This window comes from Tinamus guttatus, unplaced genomic scaffold (assembly GCF_059628265.1).
Source record: "Tinamus guttatus ecotype Peru unplaced genomic scaffold, ASM5962826v1 Tinamus_guttatus_pri_ptg000441l, whole genome shotgun sequence".
NCBI lineage: Eukaryota > Metazoa > Chordata > Aves > Tinamiformes > Tinamidae > Tinamus > Tinamus guttatus.
The window spans coordinates 280,276-303,754 of NW_028288975.1; the positions used below are offsets into that span (position 1 = coordinate 280,276).

General features: G+C 41.4%; 1 protein-coding gene across 3 annotated transcripts; it reads right to left on the minus strand.

Moving 5' to 3' along the window:
• Window positions 1–5,031: 5,031 nt before the first annotated feature.
• SRSF11 (serine and arginine rich splicing factor 11) lies at window positions 5,032–23,218 on the minus strand. Of its 3 annotated transcripts, none has more exons than XM_088531947.1 (13): window positions 23,120–23,218; window positions 22,844–22,993; window positions 17,468–17,601; window positions 13,407–13,516; window positions 11,366–11,458; window positions 10,231–10,280; window positions 9,425–9,552; window positions 8,499–8,580; window positions 7,664–7,795; window positions 7,193–7,282; window positions 6,568–6,663; window positions 5,796–5,934; window positions 5,032–5,693 (listed from the first exon to the last, which is right to left on the minus strand). In XM_088531947.1, exons 2-13 carry the CDS (start codon window positions 22,969–22,971, stop codon window positions 5,496–5,498), a joined length of 1,380 nt encoding a protein of 459 aa, XP_088388073.1. In that variant the 5' UTR covers window positions 22,972–22,993; window positions 23,120–23,218; the 3' UTR covers window positions 5,032–5,495. The 3 variants fall into 3 exon arrangements, with proteins under 3 accessions (XP_088388073.1, XP_088388074.1, XP_088388075.1); XM_088531948.1 differs by having other exon boundaries at window positions 5,032–5,690; window positions 23,120–23,141; XM_088531949.1 differs by lacking the exons at window positions 13,407–13,516; window positions 17,468–17,601; window positions 22,844–22,993; window positions 23,120–23,218.
• Window positions 23,219–23,479: the final 261 nt, after the last annotated feature.

The window sequence follows — 23,479 nt, forward strand, 5'->3', positions numbered from 1 at the left end:
AATGGAGGTAGCTTGTCACAAGGCAATAACAGCTGGTCTGTCAGGCACAGCAAGCGAAGGTGGAAGTGCTTCCCGGGGACATTCATTCGGAATTTCTGGGATCCTGGCTATGTAAAACCGCAAGAGGCTGCTCTAGGGAAGTACTGGTGAATCAGTGGCAGTACAAGCTGGCTGCACTGAAAACAAAGCGGAGGCTGATCCTGTTTCAGCATTGCCCTAAGGCTGCGAGTTGGACAGGGGAGTGTGGTGTTTCCTTGGCAGACAGTGACCGATACACTGGAGTTACCTAGTTCGAAATCAAATTGGAAATAAAACAGTAGAGGGAGGAACAAAGGGAAATGTAAAATTCTTGTAATAACATTCGAAATACTGCGTGAGGAGCAGATGTTGAACATTTGGTAGGAATGATAGGACTTGTTTTTCCAAGTAATGATGAATTCCTACAGTGTTCTGCATGTGTGGGGTGGAAGGTGCTGGTCTCCTCAGCGCGCGGGCGCGTGGCGAGCGCGGGCAGAGCCGTGGGCCGGGCGGCGCCGTCGGAGCGCCGCGTCCGCGGGACTGCGGCACGCGTTGGGCATCATCCCGGTCAGCATTGCGGGGGAGGACCGGGGGGTCACGTCATTTTGTGTTTTTGCTTATTCCAAGCTATCGTCCCAGCGCCTGTGACAGCAGGGCCCCTTCGTAGCGACAGCCGGGTGTTGTGGGCAGCACAGCAACTGCAGCGCGCTGGGTCCTACATTTAAAAACAAACCCTTCATCCAGGTTAGCCCCCGTGGGACCGGGGTCGCCGTCATCCCCATCTGCTCAGGGGAGGCTGCGGTTTCTTCTGCTGGCGAACGGGGTGGCTGCATCGAGCCCACTGCAGCTTGTGGGAGGGTTTTCACTGGTTATCGTGGACTCTGGCTGAAGACTTGATGGGTTTTTTAACCTTCATGAATACATTATTACTAACTTTGATACGTTTTAAGATTTGCAGAAACTTTTTATAGTGGGTTGCTCTATTGAGGCTTGTTCTAATTTGAAGTGTCAGCACCGTGGACGCAGGTTTGGTTGACTGTAGTCTTTTAACATAATAAACGGTGAACAGACCCTGCTACTTGTTTCCCTAATATGCAGCTGAAGGACCTGACTCCAATCGGACTGTATTTTTTCAGTTCAGTGACTGTTTCCAGGCTCCTGTGACAGCCCCACTGAGGAGAGGTGCCCCATTCTTGCCGCTGCTCCTTCGCCATGGGCAGCGCGTGCGCCCTGTTGCAGCGTCGCGGTGTTGGTGCCCGTGGCGGTGCTTTATCGGGGGTAGCTTGTTGCGCTGGCAAGGGCTGCCCTTCACCGTGCTGATGCGACGTGTGTCCTTGTCACTGCGGATGGATCCGCATGGAAGCTCTGCCCGCGCTGGGAATGGGTGCAGTGCTTCGGCAGAGACGTAGCCCTGCGCCGCAGCCGCTGGGCGCTCTGACGCCCTTTACCCCTCCCCATCTCCGGTTACCATTTGAAAACATCCTGTTTCTAGCAGGATTGATTTTGGTTCTCCCCTTGTCTCGCGTCAGCGTTGCGGAAGGGTCGGGGCCCTGCTCCGTGGGTGCCGGTCCCGGCGCCTCCCCCGAGGCGGCCGCGTCGCAGGAGACCTGCCCGGGCCGGGGCAGCGCCGCGAGGCTGCAGGGCCCTTGGAGAGAGCGCCCGGGCTGGGGCAGCGCCGCGAGGCTGCAGGGCCCTTGCAGAGAGCGCCCGGGCTGTGGCGCCGCAGCCGGGAGCCGCTCGGCAGGAGCTGGGAGCTGCCCCGGGCGAAGCTGGCAGAGCTGCAAGAACCGCCCCGGCTGGGCAGCCCCTCCGGTGCCAGCCACAACCCCGGGGCGGAACCGGGGCTGCCTCCGTGTAAATTCTCTTTTTTTTTTTTCTGATGGCTGTTACTTAATAAAAAGTACTAAAAAGCAGCCATGAATTTTGGTCAGCTGAATATGAAGTTATTGCAAATGAATTCCTAGGATTGTTTCTTAACCAAACTGTTTTACTGGTCTTCCAAAATATTGCTTTAATTTGTGGCAAAGGGAATGCATTTTCTTTTCCTTTTAAGGAGCTGCTGTTCCAGTCACTGTATTCACTTTACTGCAATTATTGATTTATGTATTGAAATGATTTGTTACGAAGAATTCTGGATATATTTGTGCTGGAAACCCACCATGTTGAGTTGACATTCAAAGCAATTGTCACTTTTTTAAATGTACTTGTTCTTGATTTTTAATTCATGCAAGGATAACTGCATTATTTAATCTGTATTAACAACTTTCCTGTAATGCTGCAGTTTCACATTTATTTTCCTTACAATTTGTAATTATCATGGAAACAATGTCACTTTCTTGCATTTTACTGTTTGTGTGGTCCATGTTTTTAACTTGCCTTCACCACTAGTACATTTTAGGTTATGTCATTTGTTAGAATAAAGACCCCAATGTGCTGTTTGATTCCGGAGCCGATCACCACCCCCAGGTTCAGTTTAACTCTCCGCCCATGGTGGATGTCTGTGTTCAAGGAATTGTTTTGATTTAAGGAGGCAGGTTCCCACTGTTCTGCGAGGGCGTTTTATGGGTCAGTTTTTAAAGAAAATGCAGACTTCTCAGTATAGCATTGCTCTTTAGCAGGTGGCAAAATGTGACAAATTATTTTGGTTCATCTAATAAGGAAAGGAAAGGGAGTGTTGGGGAAGAGCTGAACGCTAATTTCCAGTATATACCTGCTGTTAAAAGGGCCTGAATTAGCCAGGTTTGGGAGAGAGCTTTATCTGACCCTCCTCCTGGGTTAAATTTTCTTAACTATATTGTAAATAATCGTAACATAAATGTTCTATCTATCTCCCAAATTATTTCCACTGCAGAAGTGCTTTTCCTTAATACGACTTGCAAAGGTTGTCTTTGTTCCTTAAGACAACTTGCTTTGTTCTCCCAGGAGATGATGTTACAATAGCAACAGTTTAGGCAAAACCTGGGAAGCTTCATTCCTCCTGTGAGGAGTCCGGGTGGAGCGTTGGGGCGGGAGGGTTGGCTCCAAGGCTCCTGGGTGCTGCGGGCGCTGCGGCCGGCCCGGGGAGGACGGTCCCACTGCTCGGGCCGGGCGCTGCTGCCCGCCTCGCCGCCCTGTCCCCCTGTCCCCAGTAACAGCACACGTGGCCCCTGCCCCGGGGCGCTCCGCTCCGGGCGCCCCCTTCCCCGGGACGCTCCTTCCCTGGCTCTGTTCTGCTTCCCGAAAGGCATCAACCTCCTGGAACAGGAGGGGGGCAGGACTTGTCCGCGTCCCTCCAAGGGGCCCCTTTCAGCACGTGGCTCTCGGAGCTCCGCGTTTCACGACCAGCAGCGGGGCTGGCACCCCGCGGGGCTGCTCCTGTTCCCAGCAGGCGAGGGGTGAGTGAGCTCCAGTGTTAACGGGAGCTGCAACACTCACTGGTTGCCAAACCAGCCACCACCAGCGTCGTCTAATTACCTTGCAGTACCTAAGGCAGGCAGGATCTACCCTGTGCAGCTCAACACACTTGGTCCTTCATTACAGTGTTTTAATGACTTCCACAACAACAGGATCTAAAGATCAAGGAGTATAGTACTTTATTACTATAAATTGTTGGAGGTTCTTATAACTTCACATATAAATAGCTTGATGACAACAACAAAGGCACATCCATGAAGACATCATGCACCTTGTCTGTGTCTATCAGTATTATGAGAACTATCTCTACTAGAAATAAAAGGCTAGGAGAACTGGCTGCATCACACACATCTCTGGGATTGACAAAATACTCCAAAAAGTTGGTAAAAAGTTTAGTTCTACAAATTCTAAAAACGCCCCTGCATAACTGCATGGCAAGTTCCAGTTCATCTATGTCAAAAGGACAGTTTTTAGAAGGTGATTTGACTTACCCATTCAGCTGCCAGCACCAGTCAGAGCTTCATCGCAACTAATATAAACCAATCTAGTTTTAGTGCCTGTCCTTAACAGCCTCATTGACATGCACAAAGCACTTGCTGCCTCCTGTTTCTACTAGTCTTCTATTACTATTCTAAAGATAAAAGGTGAAAGAAATATATTTCAATGAAAATACGATTTTTTTTTTTACAAATACATATTTCTTTTAAAAAGTACTTGACTCATAATACCTTTATATTCCTATTTAAGCCTGTTCCCTTCATTCACAAATAAAGTAAAATAAATCTTTCGTCAGCACAAACTCGGCTAGAATGGCCGAGTGCCGCCGCTGCGCTGGCAGTTTCCAAAGGACGGAGTTCAGTTCGTCTTGCTGAAACAGGTAGATGAGGAAAAATATAAGTTCTAGATGAGTGAGGTAAAGCTTCATACATTCAATCATGTAAATAAATACCAGTACAGTTTTATAGGAACATGAGTATAAGTTTAAGGGTTTTATTATCAAAGTTTTGTAAAACAATTTCAGAAACTGTACATCAACATGGCACAGACTGTAGCCTACTTTTGTCTCTTTACCTGCACAAAAGTAAAAGCTCTGTAACTTGGGAACTAAGAAACAGCTTGCCTAACTATGCTGCATATAACATGGAATCACTGTGTGCATAAGATTACTACTGCAGTGACAGTAAACACAAATTTGTTAGTTTATACAACTTGAGATCAAGTAAAAAGTACATTATCAAGTAGACTTGCTTTTAAAAGCATACAAAGGTCAATTTTAAAATGCACTACCCTTTTGCAATGTCTGAATAAACAAATAAAACCACCTGGATTACGAAAACTGCACAAATCAACCTTTAATCACTGGGCACTGGTCAAGCGGAGATTTCCGTGGCCCGCCCAAAAGAAACGTCCCGACCCATCGCGACCTGCTGCCTGCGGCGGGTTTGGACCGGCACAGTAAAGAAGCCCTCAGAAAGGTTAGTGCATTTTAACTTGTCGAAGCCAAACAAAACCCACAAAAAAACAAAACGGAAAAGAAAACAGAAAGTTGGCTTAAAACAAACAAACAAAAACCTTTATATCAGAATGCGTATTTTCTGATGTACTGTCAATTTTTGTGTAGTCACACTTAAGACCCATAAGTAGATCCGTTGTATGTGGTAGGATTTTCGAACATGTAGGATGTTTCTGCCACACTCAACATGCAGTCAGTGCATTCCCTATACTGCTCTATTACTGCAATGAATCAAATTCTAGAAACACTATCATAAGTGAGCTGATTTACTAAAGGAGATCATACAACAAACAGTCCATGCCTGCTGTAGATGCATGCAGCTTTTTACTTTTGCTTGAAGCATCACCAAGTTAGTAAAGATGGCTTGGCTATGCAGTCCCTTTCCGCCGTAACAAGGATGGTTACCCTTCCATCACGCCTCTGATGCGAGTTAGTATCCGGAGCTTTACAAACCATTGATAGCTGAGAGCTGTATACATCTAGATTTAGGATTAACAAGTACAGCATAAAAGAATCACACAGGAATGACACTGATGCACGTCTGCAGCCGTGTTCACTGCAAAGACAAGATTTAGTCACTCATATCCATGTCCTCTTCGTGATGATCATCCCCATTTACTTTGGACTCCCTTGCTGAATCTCCGCTGCCTTTATCAACTGCAGACTCCTTTACTTTAGGGGAAGAAGAATCTGCCGTTTTCTTTTCTTCCTTTTTCTCTTTCTCGCTGTCGTATCCTTGCTCTTCTTCGTCGTAATCCCTTGTGACCTGCTTTGCCGAGATAAAAAAGAGTAAAACTTGCTTTCAAAGCCCTTGTGGATTTAAGGTTAATGCTTTATTAAGGCACTAAGTTAAACAGATTTTTAGACATACTTTCACATCTTTATCACTCTCGGATTTTCTTTCCCGATCCTTCTCTTTGTCTTTGCTTTTTTTTTTCTTGCTTGTTGATCGTTCCCTTTCATCTCTGCTTCTCTCTTTGTCCTTATCCTTCTTTTTCTCCTTTTTATGTCTACAAGGATAAAGTGTGTTCAAGAATGAAAGACAATTACACCCTTACATGACTAGAACAAAAGTCATGTCCAAACTGTCACCCATAGTTCCTTAAAAGTCTACAGGGAGAAACAACCGCGTGCAAACAAGACGTGCCATTTCTTTCCAGAAATGGCCAACCATCCCTACGCTTCTCAGCTCCTCACTATAACCTCAAAGTTAAGTCAAAAAAACACCGTAGTTAAGAATAGTAAAACTGCACTTTCTTACTCAGGACCATCCCAAATCACACACTTGGGATGAGGGGATTATTTAACCAATTTATTAATGTACTTAAGTTGATGGATAACCGTACAGAGCCAGCAGTTAGAAACTCAAGAAATCTCTCACTCCGGGTCCCCGGAACACATCCCATGTAGAGCTTCTGGACATTAAAAGTTCTTCTATCTTAACTAGCTTCAAGCAGAGGGAGCAGGCAGGAGAGATCCATTCTTTCTTTAACACGTCAGCCTCAGAACAAGACAGACCCGCGGTATCTCCAGGATAACTCCACAACAAGCTGTGCTCTACCTCATGTAAGAAATTCTCTGCCAGACCACCTCCCGCACTTTATTTTTTTATTTAAAGGGAAGAGGCTCATTTGCATCCTGACCTTCTTGGAGATGGCGACCGGGAGAGTTTTCTTTTAGGAGACCTGGGCTTTTTGGGTGACCGTGTTCCACTCCTGCTTCTTCTGCGTCGTCTTTCTCTGCAGGAAAGACAGAAGCTTGTTGAGCTCCAAATGCTGCTCCAAAAGCTCAGCAGCATTGCAAATATACACTGTAACTGACAACCAGCCTTTCCTTCTAGCAGCACTGCAAACCAAGGCATTGCCAGGCAGCAGGGCAAGTAGTTTCCTGTTCACCCTTCGTCTTCACCAAGGACTTGCCAGCTTGAACCTTACTGGAGACACTGAGTCTTACTCCACCCACAACAAAAAAAGGCAGTTTGTAACTACCAAACACTGTTAACAAGACAAAACAATTCTGGAAGCGATTCTAAAAAGAATCTTGCACCTCATGCACATGTTTGGCTTATCCTATCCATTAGGTCTCAAAGCATCATGCACTTCTTGATAAACATCACCTCCTCCATGTGACGGGCACAACCCAATATATCCACGACATGATTACTATCCTATTAAATAAACGAACACTCTTTACATTAAAGCATCTCTTCAAAGTGCTTTAAGCATGCTAGAAATGCAGACTGAGAAAATGACTTCTAAGGCACTGTACCTGCTTGTGCTTCTAGATCGTCTAGTTGTGCTGTAGCTTTTGGGAGGAGTTTTAGAGCGTTTCTTTTCTTTTTCTTCCTTCTTCTTATCCCTTTTAGTGAAACACAGATTTTAAATTCAAGTTCAGATAACAGTTCAGATAATGCTACTACTCTTTACTATATAAGGCTATGAATAAAGACAATTACATTGGATACTGTATTAATGTAAAAGACAGTAATTATCTATTAATGGGTATTGCATCTATCAACACACAGAAAAAACGTTACGTGTGGTTAGCTGACTAATTGTGCACATTTAAAGGTTAAATACTGTAAGCCTTCCTATAAAATAAAACCTCTTGTAACATCTTTAAGAGTCACTAGTTCATCTTCATGAGATTTTTTCTTTCATGAGATCTCTTTTTCTAATAAAATACCAAGATCTAAAACTTAATTTCTAATAAGGATAACAAATTTACAGAAGCAATCACCTGTTTTTGGATGTGCTCCTAGATCTTCTGCTTCTCTCTCTAGAGTGAGATCTTCTTCGCCTTGGACTTTTAGACCGCCTTCTGCTTCTTGACTTTGAATGGGACCTTCTCCTTGATCTGCTTCTTGACCGTCTGCCAGTAACACAATCACAAGGCAAGAGCTGAGACATTTCTGCCATGTACAGACCATTGGGTGCACTGTCTGAACCGGAGTGGACAAGGCAGCCCAGTACTGAGACCTTTAGCCAGGATACCCAAACAGACCTGGTGTCTAATTAAAACCAAATCTGGAAATGCCTGGGTAACGCTTTCCAAAGCACTTCAACGAGGCAGAATTTGCTGCCAATGCCAGAAAAAAACTACAACAGCCAAAATCAAATTTATTTTTGTTTTTAGAACAAATTTAAATTACTATATGGAAAGAAGGAAAAAAATGGTTTAAGGAACTATTGTAAAATGGACAGACTAAGATAGCCGAGGCATTAGCAGGAGTTAGGGCTATGTAAAACTAAGGGCTTCTGCTGGAGCTGTCTCATAAAAGAAACACTGTTTTGATTAAAAGCAGAGAACAAGCACTGCTGGTGAGGAAGCCATCTTTGCAGTTCCTGAATTCTTGCTATTATAGTACAATCTTGTGGTACCACCCCACTTGTTTTATAAAAAACACAGGGCTAGGCCTTCATCTCACACTAATTACCCAATTCAGAGCCTTGGTTTTCTCCAAAATATCTGCGTTTCTCTCATGTCAGTCTGCACGAGTGCAGCATAACTTGCAAGAAGCAGTTCTAAAGGATCTGTTCTAGGCAAATGTTTTCAAAGCAAAACAACTAGCTACCTGTGCCTAGATGAAGAAGGCGTCCTCCTCCTCCTTGAGCGTGATCTTGACCTTGAATGCCTTCGTTTCTCATCTTTTTTGTCTAGAGTTAAAAAAAAAAAAAAGTAGAAAAACAAATGTTGTTTTAGCATTCCAATAGATTCTACATAGGAAAATAACTCAGGTTTCACACTACAGACAAAGAGGATAAAAAGAAAGGGAGTATTTTGACATTATCAATTAAGCCCTATCTTTTTCCTCTAAAGCTGAGGCACACAGTGATTGGATGACAGAGACATATGTGACATACATAGAAACAGTATAAATATTACACAAAGAAGTCAAACTTCAGAGTTTTCCATTTGAGTCAGAGCTAGTAAAAAGAATAGAAGCTCTATTCTTTCCCTAAAATGATGAAAAGCAGCAAAACTACATTTTCCATGTTCTGGGTACATGTGTACTGGGATTTAGATCATCTGACACTTGTGAATGAGGTGCTGCATCTCACTGCAGCAGAAATATCTGGAATTACAAAAACACTAACTACAGAAAATTGCTTACTAACTTGCACAGAGTAAGAACTAAAAGGAGGGAAATCACCACCAAGAACAAATGCCACTGCGTGCCAAGTGATTAGGTCACTTGCTGCTTCCAGTGCAGGGAAGCTCAAGCATTTTACCCTCCTCAAATCAAGTCTCTTTGGGGCGCTTGGACTGAGATGGTGTAGGGAACAACAAAAAGACTCAGGTGATTCACTCCCTATTTCATTTTGCAGAACTTGTATATACATTCACAATACAGGACAATTAACTGCTTGTCAAGTAGAAATTAAGTAATTATAGAATGGGAAAGCATAAAAGCAACATTTTGCAGACAGCTAACTTTGTCACATACTGTGTCAGCATACCCCCTTGACTTGAGTGAGGTATTCTGTGAGTAGGAATTACCTGGCTCTATAGCAGCAGAAATTAATGACTGTGCTTCTCGTACTCTTTTCATAGCTTCTTCTATTTCTTTACTGGAGGTATCTGATTTCAGACTTGGTGAAACAAGACCTGCAGCCACATGGTTCAACCTGGTGGACAGGAGGAGTATTTTAGAAATTCAGCATTGCTTAATCCAAAAAACACAAGCCTACATTGTCAACGTGCAGTCCACCCTAAACGGCTCATCTCAGTGGGTGTCTCTATCTGCATTTTGTTGCCACTTAGGTAACAGAGTTACAAGTCTATGATGCAATATCCATGTTGGAATCAGTGGAACAAGATCCTAACATACTAGGCTCTTAGAAACAGAGTTAACTGTAAATAGGAAGAGTCTGAATACTGAATTCAAAGTTAGCAAATACTTGTTTTATCTGTCGCTTGCGCCCTTCCATTAAGCAATACACTATTTCTATACTTAACAAATTTTCTATCCCGCTTTGACTCCATCCTGGCAAGATGCTTTCTGCACCCTTACATTTTGGGCACAGAAGTGTTAAATGCAACTATGAAAAACTGAATTCCTGTCTCTAGCCAAATGGAAGCCCGGAGATGGACTGGTATGATTCCACAGACGTGAGGCTGAACAACCTTACTTTCTAGACTCTCTTCTCCCTACCACAGAAGGATCTGCACGAGATCCATGACACCAGTTTTCTGCAATTTTAACTAGACCAGGCAGGTTAAAAAACTTATACTAAGTCACAAAAGGTTTCATTCCCAAGATCAAGTGTATTGCCATACAAGTATTTGTAAATATTGATGCTTACTTTGGGTCCACTGTGCTCATAAGTTTTAGTAGTTGATCTGCTGCAAGAGACTGTGAGGGAAAGGAAAAAAGAAATTGAAACCAAAATTAAAACCATGTTGGAGGATTTTACAGAGCATCTTTAAGAAGATTATCTTCCATGAATGTATCCTAAGCTCTGGCTAAAAGCAAAAAGAAAGTCCTTGCTAATAAAAATTCCAATCAGTTATAGGTGAAATGGTCAATCATTCTGTAACCATTTTGGAGATGCAAACTGGGTCTTACCACTATGTTCTGGTGTGTAAGAGCATTTTTCTTCCAAGAAAGCCAAAAAGCCATCTTTTCCCAGACAGAATCAATACAATAAACCCTGCCAAGTTTCTGGTATTTACAGGTTATTTCTCTAACCTCAAGAAAATACAAAGCATATTAAAAAAGTTGCCTGCCCACGGGAAACATGTCAAACTATGACCAATAAGCAAACTCTTTCAAGAATTTTATTAAAAAAGTATTTTGCGGCTCTTAGAAAAATCCAGACATTATAACCATTAGCCACTTGTTAGACCAATGATAAATAGAGAAGGCTAATGCTTTCTCCCCAGTGGTTTTGTTCTAGCTGCCACACGAAGCTGTAAGTAGCACTGCAATCAACTAGCTTAATGGACAAAGAACTTATCGTATTACCCTATCATGATTACACTTTGCTAATATGTAATCAATGCTTTTTTTCCCCATTTGTTTTCTCATTATCATAATTACTTTTGCTATAATGCCTGACATACATAGAAAGAATGCCAAGTGATGGATTTGCTAATCCTGCATTAAATTATTAGTGGTTGCAGAACAGATATAAATGAAAAGGACTAAAGTTAGATTTAAAAAAGAGTTCTTGTATGAACCTGCTGTGCCAAAACACAAATGTTGCATTGTACAATAACTGGAAGAAGTTTAAAGAGCCAGCAGCCTATCCAAATTTTATTGAGCCAAGCATTTACTAAAGTGATGTTTTCTAAGTACGGTTCAAACTCAAGAACGTAAGTCCCATGTTGTGAGCCTGTGACTAAATACACTTGTGAAAACAAAAGGAATCATGAAAACTAGTCATTTTGCATGTGTGCTAAGGACAATAAAGGAAAAACTGAAACTGTATTACATACCTGAGAGTTTAAGTTTGCTCCAGGAAGCCCAAGAGCAGCCAGAGCAGGATCAAGAGCAGGAGCTCCTAAAGCAGCTAAAGGAACAGCACCGATCTGCAACATACAAAGACAACTGTCAGATAAAGCCATATTTCATTGATAAAAGGCTATGGTACAAGACTCCTAGCCATTCGATACGAAGAAATCTGAACTGGGTTTTACCTAGGCTGCCAAGTAAAGGAAACATTATAATAAGGTCAGTAAATGTACTTAAGCTTTCATTAACTATGTATTTCAAAGCTTGGTATATGACAGATTCTTTTCTAGGAATAAAATTCTTCTCCCTCAGCATCCCAAAAGGTGAGGAAAAAAAGAACAGCTAAAAAAAAATCCAGAAATTGTTTAAAATGGAATTCTGCCCCCAGAGTTACAATGAATATTCATTATAAGTTTCTGAGCCTCATATGTAAGTCAATTTAGGATTTGAAATTAATATATTTCCTGTTAAAATGCAGAAAATCATTACATTATTACGTATCTCTCAAATTTGATTAAAGCTACTAGGAGAATAAATAAGTATAATGATAGCATAAGTCTGAATTCCTCGAGAAATTAATCTAGAAGCCTCCTAGGAGAACTTCATTTTCAGGCCATTTAAGTGAGATGACCAATACAAATTTGGTACCAAAACATAAGATTTTATAAGCACATATGCTGATATAATTGGTTTAGTTTCACCAAAATGTCTTGATCTGACTTCCTTAACACTCACGGCCTCCCTTCCAGTTGCACTGGAGGTTGTGGGACCCATTTGTCAACAATTCAACTCACTAAGCCACCAGAAAACATTTTTGTGCTGTCTGCACCAAACTAATACATTGCTTCCCAAAAAGATCTGATGAGGCAGAAGCACGTGGCCAAGAACATGGGAGCAGGAGCTCCTGCTTGCTGGCGACGGGGAGCTCTTCAGTTCACTCACCTTCTTCCTCGTGAAACCTTACAGGCCTCCTCCCTGCAGCCTCAAAGAAGCAGCCACATCCCCACATACCATTTGCATGAATAGAAACTAAAATTCTGAAAAATTTTTAATGAGTTAGATGCCCAACTCACTTTAATAAACAAAAGGAGACGCATAACAAGCTTTTGATATGCCTTTGAAAACCACCATCCAGCACAATTTTCTATACAATCACATAAAGTGGATGTGTTAAACTCTAAAATTAAGTAGGTTGGGAGTAGGCTGGGATTCAGATTGACAGATCTAAAATTAAATTGGTTCAACAGCCTTTCCAAGGATTTATATATACACTTGTTTTTTTGCAGGGGGAAGAAAAAAAAATCTCGTGTTATTTGTTTCTTCCATCACTTTCCTGAAATTTCTAAGTTTTTTTTCCCAAATAAGGAAGATTTAAAAGGGTCTCCGGATGATTCAATAACAAGTATATTTTTCATGTGATATGAAAACATAACAGCAGGAACACAAAGAAGTGCTAAGCACAAAATGAAGTAGATCTGAGAGCAGCATGAATAATGAGCCTAATTCTTACTATTTGACCCTTTCGCTTGGATTTTCTATTCTCTAATATGATGCATCTTGACTGAAACTTTTTCCACACTGAGTTATTCTAACTGCCCATCTTCCATATGGATTCTCGTGTATCCCAAGAAAGACTGAATATATGCTGCATTTTTTTCCCCACATGGTTGGAATATTAATGGTGAGTATCTCTCCACAGCCTGCTGTACTGCAGGAATTTAAGATCTTTGAGGTTTCTGCTACTCATCAAATCTGAAAGTTTCCAGGAAAAAAAAAAAGAGGCCGTAAGGTAACAGACATGTTATACTATGGAAACAAAAGGATTCCATCTAGCAATTTATTGCCATTACGCCAAAAATCATGTCTGTATGTATCATGATCATGCATCTGAAGCCATACAATCCAGCAGGGCAAGCATTAGTACATCAAAGTATTTATCCTGAAAACAACAACAAAAAGCAAAGCAAAGCAGTGTAATGGGTGACATGAGCAGCTTCCCTTCAGTGTGGTCCAGCTGGAGCCTACCTGAGAGAGCGGGTTGGGAGTAGGCAGGAGTCCACCTCCGGGCAGCAGACCTGCCACAGCATTAGCTGGTGCCAAGAGAGACAAAGCCTTAGTCTCATCAGGAATAACTCCTGCAGAGAAACAGCCTCGCATTAGCATGCATTCTATCTTAAAGGCAGAAAAAACACAAATACACCCAGAAAATGTCTCCCTGATACACCACCTGAGTTTGTTGAAAGTACTTATGTTGGCTAAAATACAAAGCTTGTTGTCTATTAATATTTATCATTAAATTTTTTGTCAGAATGAAACTTCAATGTGTGAAAATTTGACTGTTCCTTTTTCTCTACAAATGGTTAAGTTTCTAGAGCAAAAAAATAGCACAATACACACTACTTTTTTGTTAACACTGCCAAGATTTCATCACCTGTACTCGATTTTTAAGTCATGAACCAAACGTAAGCAAGCACAGTCGGTTCTCCAGGGGTGTGCTCTCAACTTTCAAAAGCTGTTTTATGAACAACGACTCGTGTCGGCTGCTTCACTATAAAGCACACAGAAAAATCAAGATACACAAGACAAAAAAAGTTTGATTTAGGGGTTAATAATATGGTACAGTTCACTATGTTTTCTTTTACACCTACCATACAAACTTTGCAAAAATTAAGAGAAGGTATGGAAATATTTTTTGTTGAATCAAGCGTAGGGCTTTTGCTGACTTGTCAAATGAAAATGTAAGTCTCTGCAGATCTTCAAACACACGCTGTGTATGTGTGTCTGCGGGTGCATGGGTGCGTACAGACAGTATATGGTGGCACATTCCTTACCTGTGCAGTAAAACGCATACGTTCCAACATGTGCCATGCTTACTGAACCAAGAATGCTGCTATTTACTGCCATTTCAGAAGAAACTTCTGGCCCCAGATCTTGCAGCCAACTAAGACAAGTGTCTTATTTTACTGCCTGTTCTGCATGTGCAATTTTAAGGGTCCTACTGTGAAACAAGTACTTATGTAGGTATTTTTAATTCTATCCAACAGCAAAAGCCCTATACAGATGGATTAATTTGTTAATGTGCCCAAGCCCCCAAAATGAGAGTTCAATAAAACAAATTTACTATATATTTGCAAATACCAGTAGTGTTTCTGTAATACATATTAAGAAACTGCATCTCATCATAAAACATACAATATGTACAGGGCACTTAAGAGAAACTGGATAAGCTGCAGAAGAAAACTGTTGGGTGGTATTTTCAGCAGGGCCTGGTATATAGTTCAGGCTGAACCAGGGAAAAGAACTGTAAAACACAACAACAAAAAAGAAAAACCACTGTTAAATAAAGGTAATGGTTCCTTCCACCTATACTGAGAAGTGCCGATAATATAAACAAATGTATAATACACAGCACTGTTATCTTGCTTGTGTCATTGAGCTGTCATCAATTTAGATACCAAAAGTTATGGAGGGAGAGGGGGGAAAAAGGAAATTTAGATAAAGGGCATTAATGCATCAATAAATTAACATACCTACAGAGATTATGGGGTAATTTTGCATGCAAAATTATGTCTCAGAGGATATTTATAAAGTATATCTAGACATTTCAAATTAGTGCAACTACAACATTTCTGGCATCTAAATACAAATCCTCAGACTTATCTTGAGACACCTCATAGAAGATCTGCATCCATTAAAAAAAATCATGCATCTGATCCTCTATTTTTTAAAAAAAAATATTTAGAAATAAACTACAACTTTAAAAAAAGCAATGAGGCCCCTCACCAGTTAATTTTCATGCGTCAAGAGTTTTTTTTACTGCTGCTTTGTTAGAACCATGAAATACTGCATGAATGTGTAGAAATGAAAGAAAAAGAAACAGACAAAAAGAAACAAACATTAACCAAAGAACCTAAATACCCCCCCACAGCCACCTTTAAGAGTTCCTTCCAAATCTAGGAATATCACAGTGAAAAGTCACAATTAATACTAAACCTTACCGTAGACTTTGTGCATAGTTCTACAACACAAAGCAACAGCCAACATCAAAGTGTCTGTGTATGCTAAAACTGGAGTACGCTTGTGATATAGGGGATAATTACTGCACTAAACAAATAATAAACATTTACTTTAGCGACAGGCAATATTAAAACAGAATTATCACAACACAAAATAAAAGATAAAAGGGCCCAGTTCAGCACAGTAGTTAAGCATATGCCTGGCTTTAAGCACATGAGCAACTTTAGTACGGCTTTAAGAATCTTGCTGTATCGTGCTTAAGTAACTTGTTGAATTGGGACCCTGGCAATACATATTTGGAAGAAAAACTATACTCCAGGTGATGGACAAAAGCAGAGAATATTACAAAACCAGGAGGCATAACTTCATTGGCAAAACATATCTGTTGCAGTCTGCCGCATCATTATGCCACAAATATCAGCATTCTTAACACCAGAACACCACAAGGAACAGTCCATGACGAATTCCTTGATTTAAACAGGCCCATTCAAATATACTACTTTATCATATTTAGTCTTTACATGTTCTGAACCAAAACTACTGGTCAGGTTTCTCTGTGTGCCAGATTTATCCACCATCAAGCACAATGGACAAAGTCAGACTGACAAAGAGAAAAATGTTTTATTCTTATCAAAGGTAAATACTAATGTTCTTAAATATGGGCCTTGGAAAATATTTCAGTACTAACAGATGGACATTTTAATGGAAAGATTAGGACAAGATGCCTTTCAACTATGCTATTATACCTAAATTAGTGAAAGCAGAAGCAGTAATAACAATTTTAGAACGTGTTCTGTACTCTCAGCAAAGTATTGTGTCTCAATCACTAACTCTGGATTCCTTAACTGAACTAAGTTTTTATATCTTTTAGATTTGAGGAATACAAATCTAAGACAGCTCCCAAGGCCTCAAACGAGAGCCTAAAGCATTACAATATCTTAATAAAAGGTCTGAACAAAGACCGTATAACAACTTAATTAATATAGTATGACTTATCTGCAGAGGTCTTATTCAAGTGATTAGAAAAAACTACGATTTCAGAAGTAAACCCAGAAATAGTACAGTGAAAATAAATTACTTATAAAGCAAGTCTAGAAGAGTTTAATAAGACTTCTGTAAGAAGTGTTGTCTTCTCAGCAGATTGTTTTTAAGGTAAGTTCCAAAAACCCTGCTCATTGCCTTTCAAATTACTGTAACACCCTAAAATGTAAAAATAAAAAGAAGAAGAGAAAATGTAGTTAACAAGTGGTTACACCAGGAAAACACTTGGGGACTTGAGTGCTTGCTGGCCTTTAGTTAATGTCTAGAATCCCCTGTAGCTGCAGAGGACCCACTGTTTTTCAGTCATCTGGAAGGGCTTTGCATTTGCCTTCTCCACTACAAAAATCACACACACAAATAACAGAGAGAAGAGTTTATTATTTAGTGAAATTCTATAAAATATAGCAAGGCTGAACAAGAAAACTTGGAATAAAAACTAATACCAGTGCCCATTTGGCACCTCTTGGAAAATCTCACTTGGAAATTAAACCACAATTATTCAAACCCTTGGTATACTGAAATTAATAATGAGAGCGAGTGCTTTTTTAGGGAAGTTCTTATCTAAATGAAGTGGCAGCATATCTCAAAGAAATGTCAATCTGCTCTCCCATGCACTCTTACAGAGAGAGAGAGAGCAAAACAACTCTCGTGAGGACATTTAGGCTTATGTGCAAATAGCAAACACTCAATTATTTAGGCAAAATTTCTTTAAAATGCTCGCATAAGTCTGTTTAGAAAAATGTCTCACCAAAGTTAATAAAGACCATAATTTGCTAATAATTCTCTCTAAAGTATTAATATTCTAAACTTAAGACATGTAAGAACAGTTATAGGTTAACTTTCCACTTTCATTAAGTGTCACTAAATAAAAAAATATATAATCTACAGGCCAATGGCAATATACCAAGGGTTTTAAAATGTTGGTATCTCATATGTTTTATATTCTACTAACCCTCACTCTAATGAGCTACACTGGAATAGAATGCCACCATCCAGTGGCTTCATAGGCCATTAAACAATGCACAAACCTTCGGCATATGGTACGACTATCAACGCTCTGTCAACGAATACAGTGTTTGTCAGATGCTGGGCCACAACTGCCGAGTCAGGATCATGGAACTTTACAAAACAGACACGTGAAGAAACAGGCAAAGGAGAATCACTAGAAGAGACAGAAAAAAAAATTAATTAGATGGAAGCAAGTTTAACATATCCAAACTTATTTTCAAACTTTTACTGTCTCTCCCTTTTTGACAAACTAGGAAGTTATATTTGATAACGGTGTACTTCTTTATGTAAGAATACGACTTCAATTTTTCTATCAAACATCAGTTCTCATAACCATAGCTATGGAATTACAATGAATGAAGCCACTTTCCTGAAAAATCACAAGAATAGTTTTATTGCTTCATTTATAATGGAGAATGAATTCTAAATTTTATTAGCTATATCTATGCCAGTCACAAAAATGCAAATTAATTTGCATGTCCTCACTATGAAAAGGGAAGGAGGCAATGAAAATTTTGCAAAGAAATGCAAAGAGTAAGCTAGCACATATACCATGTACGTTCACAAGAGTGGTAATTTTACAACGTCGGCTTTAGGCCTTTTTTTTTTTTTAAAGATAAATTACGAAATTAAGAGGATAATGACTACAAGACCACAATGATTTCATTGTTTATAGAATTTCATGGAAAAAGAAATACAATTTCACACAAACTTTTAAGCCAAACTTCATCGTGCTTCTTTTCTTAGTCAAAATCTCACACAAAAATAACCAGTCAAGTTCATTTGGAACAGAAGCACACTGCTACACGGATATTTATCATCCGGCAGTAACAGAACTAATCCCTCCAAAATTCAGGAAGCTTATGTAGACAACACTACAGTGTCAATCTCACTAATTGGTGAAAGGTTTCTAAACAATGAGTAAATGCAAACTTCTTCACAAGATAGGTCCATATCAACTCCACAGCTCAAATTGTGTATCTGTCAGCAGGGCTATGTAAAAATTCTGCACATAGAAAATCCATAAAGAGAATGTGGGGGTTTCAAGCAATTTTACAGAATATAGATGTGTACTTCCTACAACAATAGGGAAGAATTGTAGGCTGGCAAGCACTGAAAGTAGAAACAAATTCCAAAAACCCTACTGCCTGAGCAAGGCCTAGGTACTTGTGCTGTTCAGATCTGCCTTCAAATAGAGGTATAAACTAGTCTAGAAAGCTGGCTTTGAAAAACATTCTCTAAGTGTCAATGGGTGCCTTTACCACTGGATTTGTAGAAACAGATAGAAGACTAGATCTTCAAAATGCCTCCTAGTGCCAAGTAGATTTTATTTAGGTTGAAGACAATTGACTGAGTCTCTAAGTTCTGAAAAAGCAGAGGGTTGTCACAATTCAGTAGAAAAGAGTCTTTCATATCAGTCAAAGATGTTGAATATCTATTGTGTTGGTGCACATGGTCAAAACTACCTATCCTGAACCACAGAAGCCCATTGTGCAAGCTAAGTAAACACAAGAATTTTCCTGAATGCACATCAGACTCCATTTTAATACACTTTACACTTAGCCTGATATTACAATTTGGAACCAGCATACTGAAGTTTTTAAACGGTTAAAACCAGAAACATTTGCTCCATTCAACATCTTGCAGATCTAATAGAGAGGAAGGTAATGTTGTGGAGAATCTCACTGAGATACAAATCAGATCATTGTTTCAATTCTCTATATCTATTAAATACACATCAGCCTTTCAAAATACTGCATTTTCTTACTCTTCTGGTTAAAGAACCAGAAGCACTGGCAAGTTATGTTTAGCAAAAGTCACAGTAAATAAAAAAGGAGGGATGGAAATCAAGGAGTTACAGCATTTGTGAATGGTATTCTAACCTAAATTACATATGCATACACACACACACACAAGCAATTTATTGATAAGAACAGCACAATCTTTTCAAACTTAAGATTCAAATGGCTGTGTTAACATACGAATATGAAACACAGCATATTCCATTCACACCCATGCATCACAAAGCAGAAGTATCACCACGTACAGAACAGTACCAACAACTGGCCAAACCTACGGAGGCTTAAAATACATAAGGCTATTGCTTGTGCTGAAATTTAACATGAAGTAGTGTGTTTTAAAACTGTATTTCCAATCCCTCCTAAATCCAACCTGTAATTGAGCAAAAATCTTCAAAAACAGAATGGTCACACAGCTACCAGCAAAAGCACACTTTAATTCATTACAGAGAATGAAAATTTCAGTAATTCTCTCTCAGTCACCACACCAAAGAGAGCCGAGAGAAATTATGATTTAATATGGTGGGTATTTGAACAATGTACCAACTATGAATTACAGTAGGTAAGTAGGGCAATCCAAACCTCATGCATCTCAATCTCTAAAGACTCTTTTCACCAAAGTCCCCTCATTTTGCAGCCTGTATCTTAAAACACTAGGATATGCATTTTGAAATGGATAGCTCTACCACTTAAACACTACTTTTGATGTTTAATAAATAAATAAAGCAGGCTAGAGTTAACAGATTGGCTGTGTGACACATGCTCTTTAATATTACCTTGCTCAACTGCATGGGGAAAAAAGGGCTCCCCTCCCTTCACTCTGAAACAGACCAACTATCAGTGCTAACTGCAAATAAACATCATATTCAACAGAATCTTTGCATGATGTTCAATCTGCAGTCATTGCAGAGAAGGTAAAAAGATTTTGCCAATTACGAAGTCACCCAACATAGCTCGGATATAGAGCTGAAGAACGGGGAGGAAAAAAATGCAGAAAGAGTTATAACTGGCTGTGGACTAAAGACATATAATATGAAACTGAGATATACACACACACACACACACGCACCCCCCAAAAAAAAGAAAAAAAAAAAAAAGTCACACAGGAACAAACACCAATGGCATATTAAATAAACTGGGATATGGAGATGGGTGAGGCGAGAGAAAGGGAAACAGCCCCTACTAGAAAATACACCTTTCTCTGGGGTGAAATGAAATCGGAAACTCCAAAACATCCCTGTAGTTCTAGGCACCTGCGAAAAGGACGGACGCAGCAAACTGCTGCCCTCTGCTGCCATCAGGTCCTGCAGAGGCCCACGGTGCATCTAAAGGAGACAGCTCTAGCAACCTTGGGACATCACCACAAGGGAAATGGCACTAAACATCCCCAAAATAGTGATGGTTCTGGCCTGAGAAAGTGCCACTTCAGTTTCAGCTGCACCACCTTTATTTTACTTTATTTTAGTTATTACTTATTTTTATTTTACTTTATTGCATATACGGTTTTAAGTAATTACATGGTGTTTTTCTACCAGATCCACATTTCACAATGGGGATAAATTATACCGTTCATTTCAGCAGCTATTCAATATTTTATTCATGTTCTGTGCATGACCTATTTAAGTTACACTGTATTTCCCATTTTGACTTAATATACTCAGTGGCTTTTCCATATAATTCTAATTATCATAGTGTTCATTTTTTGTAAACACTAATTGTCACAATATCCCTTCAGAATGTGTTATCCTTTCATTTAGTGATTTGAACCAGCCTTCCCCCCACCCCCTCCAAAAAAAGAAAGAAAGAAAGAAAAGAAGTAGTTGTCCTATTCGAGGTGTTGGTACCTGCATTTCTGAGGTTGTTTTATGATGTGATTCAACGCACAGCCCTTGCAGAAGGCAGTCACAGGGCAGTTACTATTTGTCTATCCCAAGGAAGGGACCCAGCTGAATCCACATGAATGCCAGTGCCAGAACAAAGGAGGCAGAAGCAAGCAGGCAAATACAGGGCCCTACCCCTTCTGCAGAAGCACGAACTTCTGCTGCAACATAAAGCAAGAAGCTTGACTTAAAGACCAAGATTAAACACTCCAGGCACAAAGATACAACCCCCTTCTCCAGGAAAGTCTTCTTTCAACCAAATTGTACAAAAAACAACCAAACAAAGTAACCAAACAAAAAACAATCACAGGTCTTCTCCAATGCGAATATCAAGGTAGGTCCATCAGCTGTAGAAGTGCAACCCTATGGAGCCAGTACTTCATAATACATTTGTGCAAAAGAGTTAAATTAAGATTATACAACAGCAAGTGCGGTAAAAGGAGAGCTGCAAAGTTGGGATTCCCCCCCCCCGCCTCAAGCAGTTCATTTAGAAATGAACCACAAGTGAGCTTTTAATAAAGTAGTTAATATATAACAGCATGAAGTTTCAGAAAGAGAATTTGCCTGTAATTGCCCACCTTAAAAATGGGAAAAATGAAATAGGAAGCAGTGAATCAAATAAAATACATATCTTTAAAGGTGGTGTACTTTGTTGGTTGCTAGCCATTAATGGCTTTGCTATGTAAGTACAGTTACCCCAGATATTAATAACAAAAACACTCCTGTCAGGTACTATCCCTTAAGTTCCAGTTCCATGTGCATTCCATTTTATTTTACACTTCAATTTCCAACATGAAATTGCTAACAGCCAGCCCCAAACAGGAAACTGCAAGAACGCAAGTTTGTGCACATAACCAACTGGCAGGAGACAAAAATGTCCTTCTTCTTTTGTGCCAGTGCATTGAATAAGAAAAATGAATGATGAAAAAAAAAAGTATCCTTTCTGATAGGTCTCTTCTTTTTCTAAAACAACAAGATCTCAATGGTCTTACATATAATAACTAGAAAACAAACAAGCAAAATCAGATTCAGATCATGTTTACTCATCAGAGTATCATTATATATATACATACTAAAAAACTGATATATATGCAAGCTCCTATAGGCCTCTATTGAGCCACAGCTCCTTGATAAAACAAATCAAAGCAACACAGCCAAAATCAATATGAATTCCTAGCTGACACGCAAACACACACACACACACACAAGTGTATTATTTACATATCAGCAATTAACTGCCCATTTCACTGAGTGGTCTTTGTAGGGAGCACATATTTTCAGGTTATGTTGAAGACTAACTTTCCAAAATCTGCCCACAGCTCTGGAGAACAGGCAGAGAGGACAAACAGCCCATAGGGAATAAAGTGCATTTGACAGCAGGACTCTAGCATGCAATGGGAGATACCAGGTATCACCTTTTCCCTCGGGCACGCAAAGCAGTTATCCAAGCAGCTTTGAGCAGCTGCCATGGACGCACTGAGTGCTGAAGGGACTTGGGGAAGGACAGGGGAGAAACAGGAACGCGTCTCTGAGCTTTGAGAGATCGGATGGCCGGGAGGCACCGCGGCTCTGTGCCATGCGGGTCAACGACAACCTCTCCGCCTTAGAAAGGGAAAGGAAGGAAGGGAAGGGGGTCCCCGACAGGCGAGCCGCGGCCTAGCAGGCCTCGCGGCGGGAGGCGGGCCGCGCGCAGGCGGGGGCGGCGCGGCGCACTCACTCGGGGGGAAAGAGCCGCAGCTCCTCGATCTTTCCCAGGAAGCCAAACAGCGTCCGCATCTGCTCGGAGCTGGCGCTGGGGGAGACGTTGGTGACCTGGATCACGTCGGTGCCGCTGCTGGAAGCCATCGCGCCGCCGCCCGCTCCGCTGCTGCAAGCACACCGGGAGAAAGGGAAGGAGGGTGCGTTAGGGGTGATCCAGGCCCGGCCGCGCTGCCCGCAGCCCGGGCCCAGCCCGCGCGCCCGCCCGCCGCGCACCCGCCGCCGCCCGCCTCACCAGCCTGCCTGGGCCGCAGTATCCCACCGTCCTCCGCGGCCGCCCCTCGCGCAGGCGCAGTGCGCCGCCCGGCGGCGCCGCGCAGGCGCCTGGCCCCCGCTCCCCCCGGCGGCGCGCGGCCGCCGCGCACGCGCGGTGCGGCCCTGCTCGCGGGCGGCGGGAGCGCCCCGCCCTGGCGCACGCGCGCTGCCCGCCCTGCCCGCCCTGCGCATGCGCAGAGCCGCGCAGCGGGGGGAGGGACGCGCGCGCGCGCGCGAAGCGGCGGTTGCTCGTGAGGCGCCGCCATGTCCCGCGCGGCTGCGTGCGACTCCCTCGCCTGGGTCGGCTCGTTCCAGCGTTCAGGAAGGCTCTTGAGGGGCT